The 13,023-nt window shown below is 38.5% G+C and overlaps 1 protein-coding gene across 4 annotated transcripts; it reads right to left on the bottom strand.

Moving 5' to 3' along the window:
• Nucleotides 1–1,061: 1,061 nt before the first annotated feature.
• FUNDC1 (FUN14 domain containing 1) lies at nt 1,062–12,537 on the bottom strand. 4 transcript variants are annotated; one of them, XM_065410932.1, is made up of 5 exons: nt 12,375–12,537; nt 10,842–10,998; nt 8,959–9,034; nt 3,791–3,919; nt 1,062–1,725 (listed from the first exon to the last, which is right to left on the bottom strand). In XM_065410932.1, exons 1-5 carry the CDS (start codon nt 12,403–12,405, stop codon nt 1,648–1,650), a joined length of 471 nt encoding a protein of 156 aa, XP_065267004.1. In that variant the 5' UTR covers nt 12,406–12,537; the 3' UTR covers nt 1,062–1,647. The 4 variants fall into 4 exon arrangements, with proteins under 4 accessions (XP_065267004.1, XP_065267011.1, XP_065267019.1 ...); XM_065410939.1 differs by lacking the exon at nt 12,375–12,537 and adding an exon at nt 12,126–12,185; XM_065410947.1 differs by lacking the exon at nt 12,375–12,537 and adding an exon at nt 11,926–12,075.
• Between the last annotated feature and the right edge of the window lie 486 nt (nt 12,538–13,023).

Below are 13,023 nucleotides of genomic sequence, written 5' to 3'. Positions count from 1 at the left end.
TGGGCCATTCAACATATTAGCAAGGGAAAATGGGTTACATGTTGAGGGCTGGTTCATCGGATGTAAACCAGACCCTGTGTCTGAACCAGGATGAGGGAGACTCAATCCAAGAAATAAGTGAGGAAATGCTTGTTGGTATGGTAGGAAGCAAAGAGTAATTAGGAAAATTGGTAAATATGACATCTCCTTTGATTTAAGGGATCTGCCTGCTCTTTGCGACACATTTTCACAAGTTTGAGGGCCAGGGCAGGTCTTGAAGTTGGTGTATCTGTTAGGGATAAAGAGGTAACAGCAGACAAACACTTTTTTTTTTAAATCTCTGCTTGGGTGGAAGGTTGCAAATTCACTGTCAGATGTAAACCTCTCTCCCTTTAGAACTTGCTTCCTGCTTTGGTCTGACACAGCCCCAAGTGTGCTGACTTATGGAGCATGCTGTAAGACTCATTTGCTTTCCCAGACTTTTGAGATCAGGATGAGTGGGAATTTGTTCCCAATAGGCGGATGGAGAAGGAGAATCCCTGTTTTGTTACCAATTTATAGTTTTTGATTACTTACATATCGGATGAGTACATTTCTACAAATCAAAGTAAGTGACTCACCTTCTACTAAAAACCTCAGATCGAACATACCAGCAATATAAGCTTTGTTTAGTTCCAGGGGTTAACATGAAAGTGAAGTGAATAACTATCGCCTACTGAAACTGACTGTGGCAAGAGCTTTTGGATTACTCAAATTACACTGTACTGACATGCTTTAAAGTTCAACTAAGCATTTTCAATGTTAAACAGAAACCTCAGCACTTGAGATTTCCAACAGGGTGGATTAAATGAGCTGTTCTCCCTGGATTACAAAATATAAAAATGTAATTTTAAGTGTCAAAGGTTTAAAGAGTACATATTTACATAATAAATACACGTATTTCAATTGTAACTATCTGCACATTTATGTACGACATGCATTTGATGAAATAATGTGTGTACTGTTTGTACAATACACTAATTTGTATGCAAATACCTGTGCCGTATCCCTGAATGTTAAAGGAAGTACAAAAAGACCCCCATCAAGGTTTGATTTTCATCTTTAATATGCTCATGATTTTTTGTTACTCAATACTTCTGTAAAAAGTTATTACAGATTTATAGATTATTGCAGTGATTTCTAAGGAAGATTGTCAGCCCTGCGGCTGAAGCTACACATTGTATACATTATTAGTCATTGGCACTATTTACTACAGCACGAAGGACAATACCTTTTAAATAAAGATAAAACAACATTTAACTGGAAAACAATCAGATTGAAAATGGAGCTTTCCTTCTTATATTACTGTAACATAGCTATATCCCACAAATTACATTTTAAAAATGCTATTTTCTGAATGGTCACAGAATAAAAAAAGTCATGATGAAAATTAACCAGTTTTGTCCAGAAATGCTATTATGAGCACACTGCAGTTTTTCAGCAAATCTTATGCCAAGCGTCAGAAGGCAAAAGCCTAAAACATAAAAGCTTCCAATTTGTCTGGCTAGTCCATTCTCCTTGCTCTGGAGTGATCAGTGACCCACACTGCTTTGCTTTAAAACAGTGCACTAATCACTACTACTGTTCTCTGTTGTGGTTGATGCCATCAGGAAGACAAAATTCAGGTCCTTAAGATGCAAGTCCTAACAAAAAGCCTCCAACAAATCCACTGGATACTACTATATTCTGTTTGATAAATTCTGTTGACTGAAAAAGAAAATAGTTTTTAGTGATCTGTGCAAAAACCATTACACCTAATGGGAACATTTCGTATTTTTATCATGATTAACCAAGAACAGAGGTTTGTACTATTTTCAATAAACTTAATTTTTCAAAACTTGTTAGTTTAGCAGATATAGCACATGCTGGAATCAGGTAGTGCACGCAGACTCTGCAAACTTTAACAATGCGCCTCATTTTTGACTTCTAGCAATGTTCTTATGCCAATACTGGCCTTTTTCTGTGCAGAAACTCTGCACTGTACACTTCTTTTGTAAAAATGTGAGAGCTACGGTAAGACCACTAAACTCATTTCAGTTTTAACCAGACACAGGGAATTAATTATAATTAGATTAATTATAATCTCAAGGTCACTTCTTTCTGATCCACACTTTTGCAACCTTTAATCCCGTAAATCATATATCATAGGAAAGCATTGTACTATATCAACAGATGTTTGGATATAAGTAGCAACACAATATAAACTGTGTGTTATGACAGGTATGCAAAATAAATGTGATTTACATCTTTACTATGATGTAATAGCCATTTTGTAAAACAAAAACGTTCGATATTTCAAACAATGGGAGTAATCTACAATTTTAAAATCAAAGCCATTTGAACAGGATTTAATTCCTCCCTGGTCCACTCCTCAGCCTGTCAAAAAAGACTGATTAAATTACATCTGATTTAGAGAGCAGTATACCAAGTTTCAGACTGGAATTAAAATTATAAAAACAATTTGGCAACCGAGGTATAATGCTATATAGGTTATGTTGGAGACACCAACATCTTTAACTACAGAGACACCAGTTACAGTTACAATTACAGAGACACCAATTTTCTGACTACTTGTCTTGAAGTCTGATTTTTGTTATGCTGAAGAAAATCATAGCAATGATTGCTATGGCATTGCTATGATTTTCTTCAGCATAACAAAAATCAGACTTCAAGACAAGTAGTCAGAAAATTAGATACATATGTGTTTCAAGTGTGAAAAAAAAAAGCCCATACATCTCCTGGCAAAAAAGACTCACTTTTTCTAATATTCTGTTGGTAAAGGGAAGTCCTCAAACGAGAAACTATTCCTAAAACTAAATGGGCCTTAGCTATACTAGAAGAGTGTTGGTAGTTTCTCTTCAATGCATCAACAATATGCACACCACAGACACATTTTGGAGAGGGACACTCGCTAAACTGGTTCAAGGAATGAGGTGGACAACTCCTTGCAATCTAAAGCATAGTTCCCATTACTTGTGCATAAGCAAACTCATTCCTCATTTTAAAGTCAATATGAAAACACTTAGGGTTAATTACTTTTAGTACAGTACTTCAAGAGCAATTATTTTAGAGATTCTCTGCACTTGTTTGGTTAAGAGTATAACAGAGAACAGTAAAGCCTTGTAGATGGATGTTTGCACCTCCTCCTGTTACCCAGATGTGGCAAGAAGCTCAAAGATTCCTAATACCCATGGATTTAATACCAGCTCCAAAATGTTTTTACTTCATTCAAAAAGGGGGAAAGGGTAACTTTTTTCAAAATCATAATTTTGAGCTGCACCACCACCACCAAAAAGCAACTTTATTTTACTCAAGTAAAGTGATAAGCAACCAATATTTTGCTATGTTAACTGGCCTTACAGCAGGATACAAATTCCCAGAACTGGCACATGGCTGTTGTACCTCTCTATTTTATTAAGACAATCCCTGAAGCCTGATCAGCATAAGGCAAGTAATTGCTATGGTCTGGCATGAGAACAAAAAATCTCACCTGGAAGTGAACATTAGTATAACAAATAGGTACTGGGCTTTCCTGCAGGACTTCTAACATTTATTAAAACACAGAAATATGTTCTGTTGATGAGATTGTGTAAGTCTTCCCTAAGAAGCGGGACTATGCTCCTGAAATTTTGCACATGCTGTCTAGAATATTAGTTATCAGGCATAACTATGACCAAATGCAGTGGAAGGCCAGAAACCTCAATCAATGTAATCTTAACCAAAATGAAACAGCACACAATTCAGAACAATTTATTTTTTTAAAACATCTTACCTCTTCAATGAGGGTGCTGATTTCAGGTGCTGCCCTGTTCGCACGTTTTTTTATCTGTCTTTTTGCTTTGTTTACATCTTTTTCAACTCTCTTCCAGTCAACTTGCACATACCCACTATGACTGGCAATCTAGGGTAATTAAAAAAATATTAAATAAGAACAATTACACTAACCAATATAACATCCAAAGAGTCAAATCACAAGATGTTTGTGTCTACCCAATTTTAAAAACTGTTTTGGGCTTGCTTTTTCTAGAGAAAGACAAATGGAAGTTCAAGTACTTTAATTGCAGATGCTACAGATATTGTGTTTTACCATGCCAGAGATTATTTCTGTAATAAATCAAAAATATACTTTGAAAAAGAACTGGCAAGGTTCAATAGATTCTTTTTTTTTTTTCACCCCTTTTCTACTTTTTATTTTATACCATGCTTGAGATTAATTTACAGGTTAACATATACAGGTCAATTTATATACTCATTTATTACTGTTTTACTTGCAGCAAAATAGAAACTGAAAGCACTTTTATCAAAGGACTAAAATGCAGCTTTGTTTCATTTTAGTTTCTTTCAGCATCACTGCTGAAATTTTAATTTAGGACAGGACGCTCAGGGACTCTGTTATCTAAACCTCACACGGAAATAGAGAACTATCCTCTTGTCTTTAGTATTATAAACTGTTCAGCATAATAAGAACCTAATACTACAGGACTCTAGCCCTCGCCACACCACTAAGCCCCAAATAAATGATATATGTATCAGTGAATAACATGAACCACTTCTACCATAATGCCCACAAGATATTAGGCAACTAATTATGGGCAAATAGAGGAGCAGTTGCAGACAAGTTCATCCTAACTTGAAAACACAATCCCCAGTGGGCAAAAAAAATCCCACATTTTTTACTATGAAGGTTTTATCCCCTTCCCCCATATTTTTGTTATTAGGCCCTGAACCTGTAAACACGTAAGCAGCTGTGTATCTTGACACACACATAAACAGTCCCATTGAAGTCAATGGGACTACTCACATGAGTAAAGTAATGCATATTTAAGTGGCTGTAGGGCCATAGATTGCAAAATTTTTAGGGCAGAGACTGCATTTTCCTATAAGAGTGGAGAACACCTATCACATTGTGGACAATGACTTACTACAAATAATTCCGCATAACACCACAATTATTCAAGAAAGGAAAATCAAGACTACAAAGATCTGAAGTTGTCTTTTAAATGTTGGGTAAATCAGTCTATATATCCATTAAAAATATATATTATCCATAAACTTTATAGGTAAGTTTTGTTTTTATATGAACTCAAAATCTGAGATTCATCTAGTGAGTAAGTCATACAATGGAACCCTGTTCACAATCTTAAGTATGGGGCCAGGAATAACTCCTCCATAATGTCTTGAACTTAAACACCAAATTTTGATTTGCAGTCACTGGGTTCTGCTGAAGCCATTAACTCAAAAGAATCTGCTTAGCTAGATTACCTCGCTGCAGTTACTCACATGGGCTGTGCAAACCTTTGTTATGGAACACAATAAAGAGAATGCAGAAGTAGATGGAATAGGAAGAGTACACTAAAGAACCAACTTCTCCAACAGCAAGTTTCACCCATATTAGACCAACCAACCTGAAGAAGGGCTTGTTACCGTTAGATAACATTCAGTTAGTTTTACAACAGACAATGCTTAAAAGTTTACCCTGTTCCAGATTTATAAATCTGATACTTAAATGGGCAGCATTACCCATCACACACGTGTACACTTTAACAAGGTGTTTAAAGACACTAACTTTATCATACAGGAGTTAACAAATGAACTAAAAGAAACAGAGAAGTAAATCTTCCTTTTGAAGAGTTAAACTCCAGGGATTAGATCCTCAGCTAGTGTCAACTGACACAGTGCCATTAAAAAAAATATATTTTTTATATATCAATGGAACTACTCTAGTTTACACACGCTAAGGATCTGGCCAAATATTTCTACTAAAACTTGTCAGACCTAATGCATTTGCTTAAAGATAAATTTCCAATATAAAAATTCTATTTGCTTTGGCAGTTCTGTTGAATGCCCCTCTCAAATGGGGCACAAAACTATTCAACACAAGAATTTGAGGAACTCTCACCTTTTTATCCTCTCCCACCCCTGTAGCATGTTGCCCTCTCCCAACTTCATTGAGATGTCCCGGCATGCATCCTGCCACAATATCATAGCTATCACAGAACACCAGTAGAGTATGTAGCCAGACCAGAATAGGCCAGGTAAATCCTAGTGTTATTTTTGCACCTTGTATGGTTTTCAAATGTTCCATTTGTTACAGAATTATTTAAGTGAAGACTTGAATCCATCAATGGTGTTCTAAATTGAATGAGTCCAAATATGGAAGAGAAAGAATAAATGACTTACTATAAATAAAGCTTTTTATGATTAAATAATGGCTAACAGAAGATTGACTCAAACACAGACCGTAGTCTAACAGGAGCAAAAAGCAGTAAAAACATTTTGCCACTAAACTGAACATATATGACTAATATACACAAGTAAAGGGGCATGCGCCGTCAACATCCTCAGATGCCCCAGGAACCTCTCAGACTCTCACTGCTGAGTGGCAACTTTGCATGATTTATTTACACTTCCTTCACCAATACAGTCCCATGTAGCAATATTATATACAGTGATTCTCTACCTTTAGTCCTTTCCTGCAGGGCCAGGAAGGAACAGAGGTCTCCCTTCCTTTAGATCTTTGCACACATTGGGCTTAGCTAACCCTGGTTACTCCCTCTCTATAGTTCCTTCCTATGCCCCCCTCCTACTAGTGGACAAATTGGCTCACCCAGCCTGATCAGCCAATTAGCTGATTGATGCCTGAAGTTATCAGAGTGTTGGCTCACTTACTAGCTCCCAGCACTCTGCCACAAGAAACAGATCTCTCAAGTGACAAGGTGCTTTTAAAAAAACAAAACCACCAAAGTTGCTTTTCAGAGGGGAACCACATTTTAAGGATTTGGCATGTTTCTCCATAGTTCTCCCTACTATAAGGAACCAGTTAATCTAAAGGCTATAAAAGGAAAGATGTTATGTTTGTTACTGTTTGTTATGAGAAATGAATTATTTTTATTAGTTATTTTTATTTTTCCAGTGCCTATCTATTATAGTGGACTTGAACTGGCCTTGTATCAGGCACATTAGGAGAATTTAATCCTTGTTTAAAAAATGATACACAATTAATCAAATTAAATTGTTCAAAATATCAAACTTCCATGTGATTTGATGAGGATAATAAGGCCATGTTATAAAAGCCATGTTAACGGATTATTTTCCTTCTCTCTCCTCACCCCTACAAGACTACTTTTTAATAGGTTTGGTTGTAATATTGCTAATTGAACTAGCCTGTTTTCAGAATTTGATTTATCTGCTACCCGTGAGAAACTAACCACATAATATATTTTGTTTTTAGTTTCCAACTAGATCCCTTGAAATCAATTTAATATACACTAAAAAGAAGTTAGAAGGTTTTTCTTGAATTTCAAAAACTACACAAATAGGACTCTACTTGAGTACACTTCCCAACAAATGGGCCCCCTTCTTGTTCCAGTGGATTCCTCTGGTATCTGTAACTTCTCAACATTTTGCATTAACGAAACTTGCAACTTCAACGAAACTTAAAAAAAAAAAGTTAATTTCTAGTCACCTGCTGAAAACCCTTCTACCTGTTCAATGAATGCATTCAGCATATATTCTTGAATTAAAGTGAATTTACACTGTGTATTTACAGATGATTTTTAAAAGAAAAAACTTTAAAGACTATAGAAATGTAATTAGACTACCATACAATTTATGACTAATCTTTACTATGCAAAGTACCTAGAATTAAATGACTAAGACATTTACTTCTATCAGAATATGATCTGAATCAAAGATGGTGACAACTGAACCTAAATGTACAACTGAGGTATAACAGTTCAACCCTGTCCAACCCTCCCCCCATAAGTTTCCTTATTAGATATTTTCCACAGAAAAGGCCAACACACACACAAAAAATCAAAATGTACATAAACAGATACAGCAAACCTGTTTTCCCCATTTGTATATAGGCTCACATTAGTGATTTACAAGCTTTTTGTTTCTTTTTTTAATTCAAAATTTGTGTGACACAAATTGATAAGGCTAGCCAAGTGGCAGAATGTTGTACTGCTAAGCAGGAAAGCCAGTTCTGAAACACAAACCCACGCTCTTCTGGACAAATGGAATTTAAATATTGAAGTGCAATGAGCACTCCTAAACCCCCAGGTTGTGCCTACACGAAGAACTGAATCATTCCCAACTGATCCAGAGGTGTAATGCACTGGTTTAAGGCAAACAATTCAGTGTATCCATGCTAGTCAAATTGATTTGTGCACCATCTCCATATGTGGGTTATTCTAAATCACTTCAGTCAATTGTCTGAAATGGGCCATCTTGATTATCACTACAGAAGTTTTTTCTCCTGCTGATAATAGCTCACCTTAATCAATTAGCCTCTTAAAGTTGGTAGGGCAACTCCCACCTTTTCATGTTCTCTGTATGTATATGTATCTTCTTACTATATGTTCCATTCTATGCATCTGATGAAGTGGGCTATAGCCCACGAAAGCTTATGTCAAATAAATTTGTTAGTCTCTAAGGTGCCACAAGTACTCCTAACAATAAACTAGACACCTAGACTATGATTGAATTAGACTCCTTTGACACTTAGGTACCTTTGAGATTCCATCCCCCTGTTAACAGAAAATAAAGACTGCTTACATTCCTTGATCTCTGCAACCACAATTTTATAATCAATTTGCTAAGTCTGGCAATATCAACTCAAAAATAGTATTTCAATTTCTGCATTATGTTTTCATTCTTTCAGCTCACTTGAAACTACTTTTATTTAAAAACATTTGATTATTGCTGTCTGTTATTATATTTCTGATCAATAGCTTTAAGAAACTGTACGTAAAACTAAGTAAAAATATACCAGCACAGCAGCAGTATTTTTCTATTAATTGGCAAGGCTAATATAAGAAATAGATATGGAACCCACCTTCCCCTTCCCAACCCAAGTATAAGCCAGTAGCTGAGTTTTTTCCATATAATTCAATTATAAAACATTCCCTAAATATTAAAATATGAAATTCTATATACCTGAAGTAGAAGAAATCCACCACCTACTGCAGTTGCTGCAAGTTTTCCAACTTTCTGGAACAAAAATCCTGCACACCTTAGAAGACCCAAAAAAACAACATTCCAATAAAGTTAAGATTGTCTGGCCCACAATGCCATTTTTAAACCCTACTTAAATTTTGGATTCCTAAAATGACAGTTTCACTTTCCTATTTCTTACTCTGCAACCTGCAAGTTATGAGAAATTATAGATTTATGTAATACAAACACTTTTTGGTGATGTGTATCAAGCACAAGTCTAGATCAGTTATCAACTAATGGTTATTTGATGTCCTCTGGGAAGTGAGTTGGTGGCTTCAGGCCTTGTCTACACAAAATAATTTAATTAAATTGCACCACTTTAACTGGTACAATCAGTTAAAGCATTACAACCCCCTTAGTGCAAACAGTTATATCAGTATAAAGGGGCCTTTATAGGTATATCTATTCTGGTAGGGAAGGAGAAATAAGCTATACTGGTTAAAGAGACTTTTGTACCAATATAACTGCATCCACAGTAGGGGCTATACCGATTTAACTATTTCAGTAAAAAAATAAACACCCCCCCCCCCCCAACAAAATAGTTAAGCCAGCACAAAAAACTGCATGTAGACAAGGTCTTAGTCTATTTTCGAGTGGAGAAAAGCTTCCATTCTATTTAACATTCTTGTTGGCAGACTCTGAGATGAGTCCACCGCCTTGTCGGTTCTAGCACTGCCTGTGCATGCCAGGACTGAAATAGGTTTCACTACCACTCCACAAACTGCACCTGTTTTGTAGAAAAAGTACTTCAATTTCTAGACTCCTCGATTTGGCACTTTTCATGATTTTGGCACTAAACTCCCATTACACTTTGTTCTAAAAACTCCAAAGGCTTTTGTACATTTATCTATTATTTATAAAAACTGTAGGGAGACACAAACAGGTTAAAAATCATATTGAAACTACTAATTCCCCAACTCTATTATTAAACACCTCATATTATTTAAACAATTTAAAAATAATAATGGTCTTTTCACCATTTATGCTTTTTTGTTTGATTTTACACTTCACTCAGCTTGTACAATAGAGATTAATTCCACTTTCATTTAGCCCGTTTTACTTTCAGGTTCTCATGTGTTTGCATTTTAAACATAATAGCATTGTTTAAATCCAAAAATATCTGTTTTCATTAACTTAAAAAGTGTTGTAATATAATATTAATGTTTTAATATTAGAACTTAAGTTAATACTTTGTACTTATGATTGTAAACTTTTTTTTAAAACAGAACACTCAGATGAAATATCTTTTTTAGCTAAAGTGATATAACACAACTTCACATTTCACTATCTGTAAGAAAAACTGTATAGAAGTTGTTCAATTTCAAGTGGCTTTTGCTGTTAAACAAAAAAAGCACCTTCACCTAAAAAAATGTATTTGGGGCCCTTGACTAAGTCTGCCCCACATTTCTTCTGATCTGTTTTACATGCAAGTCTTATTCACAGTAACAAAACAAATAGGCCCTCATGTCTGTCTTATAACTAATAAAATATGCTACTCATTAGCAACACTAGCATTATATACAGTAATTTTCCATTTGTTTGTTAAAGAAATGATCTTAAGAGTTCTGTCACTTCTTCAAAGCTCTTTTGCAATAATTGGCAAGGGCTCTCTTTTATAATAGGCATGTTTTACTGACTGACACGAGGCAGTGCTTTTGAGGTTTGATCTAGTGCCAGTTCTTCCCTTATCTCTTGAATTTAGAGTTATTAATTAGGAAACCATGCAAGCTCAAACAGTTTATCACTTTGAATGATACAGAACAGTCAAGAATTTAAGAACAGTCAAATGCATGACACAATAATCAAAAGTGATCCTCTCTCACCAGCCAGTCACTCCGCCCATTACAATCTGAGTGGCTACAGAATACTTTTCTACAATTGGTCCAGAATTTCGGCCAAACACACGATTCCACCAATGGTGACGCCTTGCATATTCTGTTAAATCCAATACTTCATAAGACTCATCATCACAGTCGGGCTCTTTAAAAAAATTAAAATAAAAATTACCATAGGTGATTCTCCTTTTAGTGAGCGTTCAAAGCAAATGATAAAAGAATTAGTTCTGAACTTCTCAATTGTGTAGTAAATTTATGCTTTACGAGAACTAAAATGATTAATAAAACCACTGTAAGTAGTTCAATACAAAAGTCTCAGCCTTTTTTAAATATGGAGGTAAATATAGGTCAACAAGCTAGTAAATTAAGAAGATAATACACACATAAAACTATGGTATCACATTACTATCAGTTGCAATCAATACTTAATGGTCTTGATTCCTTAAAATGGAGGGCAAGTGACTCAAATAACAGAAACAGCAGCCTCAACAAGCTGGCACTGAACTTTCCTGTTACCAGGTAACCAATGGTAAGTAGCTGCAACTACAAACTGTTCACTTTAATACACAGGGGATAGAAACATCAAATAAGGATTATTTGTATTAGGCCTGGTCTATACACAGTTTTTGTACTAGTATTATGATGGTTAAGGGTGTGATTATTTTTAACCCAAATAGTTAGTTTTACACCCCCTACTGTGGATGCAGCTGTACCAGTATAAAGGTGTATTACTCTTGTATAGTTTACTTCCCTTCTTGACCAGGGACACGTATACCAATATAAAGCACCTTTACATGGGTATAACTGTGTCCACGCTAGAGAGAACTATACCAGCTAATGGTGGTTCAACTTTTGTATTTAGACAAGCCTCAACGGGAAGAAAGCTATGGCAATTTCTTCATCCTCACCCCAACTCTGCAAAGTACCTTGTAAATTTAATCTCTTGGCTTTGAATAAGGCCCTAAATGGCAACGTCTATACATTCCTCTCCTTTCTTGACTGTGCTAGGATTTCTGGGGGCATTTGTTGAATACTTGACATTTCGATGGCACATTTTATCTGAAGATCTGACCTTGCATTAAACACAGTTATGCCCTGTAGCCTTGACCCTCCCAAGCAGCCCGGCTGCAGGTGACCTAAGGGCTGTCCCCATCCCACAAGCGAGGAAGCGACGGGGACCGCGCACAGAGCCCCAGGGACTCCGCGAAAGCCTCCGCCGCGGCAGCAAGGACGGAACCCAGGAGTCCTGGCCCCGAGCCCCGCCCAACTCACTTCCCAGGACGCGGCGGCGCATCCCCGGAGCCGGGCGCTTCCTCCCAACCCCCCTGCGCCCTGCAGCTACCAGGGGCCGCCCCCGCCAGGCCCCTCCCCCGGCCGCGGCACGGAGGCGCTCGGGGCAGCGAAGCTCCCACTAGGGGGCCCGACTGAGGCGGGAACGAGTCTCCCCGCGAGGGGACCAGGCCAGGGCCCCCCGCACGCGGGCCTGACAGCGGCGGCCGCGCCCACGGGAGACTCACTCACCCGAGGCGGAGCGAGGCCTCCGAGCCGCCATGTTAGCGACTGTTTACTTGGGGGGGGGGCTGGAGCGAAGCGGCTCCGCCCACCGGCCGCTCTGCACCGCCACACGCCGCGCTCTATGCTCCCGCCGCTCCGCTCGGCCGAGCCGGAGGCAGGCGCAGAACGCTCCGCCAATAGCGGCGCCGGGCCTCGCCGCTGGCCGCCAGGGTGCAGGGATGACGTCACCGCCACCTCTGCCCCGGGGGGTTGTGGGGATTGTAGTTCTGCTGGCTGGGGCTTTGCGCCGGCCAGGCTGGTGTGGCGCGCGGAGGTCCTGGCAGTGGGCGCCTTGCGAGCCTCACCCTGTGCGCGGCCCGCAGCGCTGGGCCCAGTTACAAGCCCTCTCGCCCCACCTCCTCCAGCAACAGCCAACAGCTGGGGGGTACCAGCCGCCATTTCCCAGCACGGCCAGCCCCAGGCACTAACAAGCGGTGGGGGCAGGCCCGGACCCCACGAGCCATGTCACACACGTTCGGGATTCCTTGTGTTCGCCCGCTGGCTTCTGCTCCCTCAGGGCAGCGGGTCCCACAGGGGGGCGGCAGGGCTAGGTGCCAACTTTGTAACCCCACAAAACCGAACACCCTAGCCCCGCCTATTCCCCGGGGCCCCGCCC

The sequence above is a fragment of the Emys orbicularis genome, chromosome 1 (genome assembly GCF_028017835.1).
Source record: "Emys orbicularis isolate rEmyOrb1 chromosome 1, rEmyOrb1.hap1, whole genome shotgun sequence".
In the NCBI taxonomy this organism is placed as follows: domain Eukaryota; kingdom Metazoa; phylum Chordata; order Testudines; family Emydidae; genus Emys; species Emys orbicularis.
The sequence above is the reverse complement of the archived record's forward strand: the minus strand, read 5'-3'. Positions and strand labels throughout refer to the sequence as shown.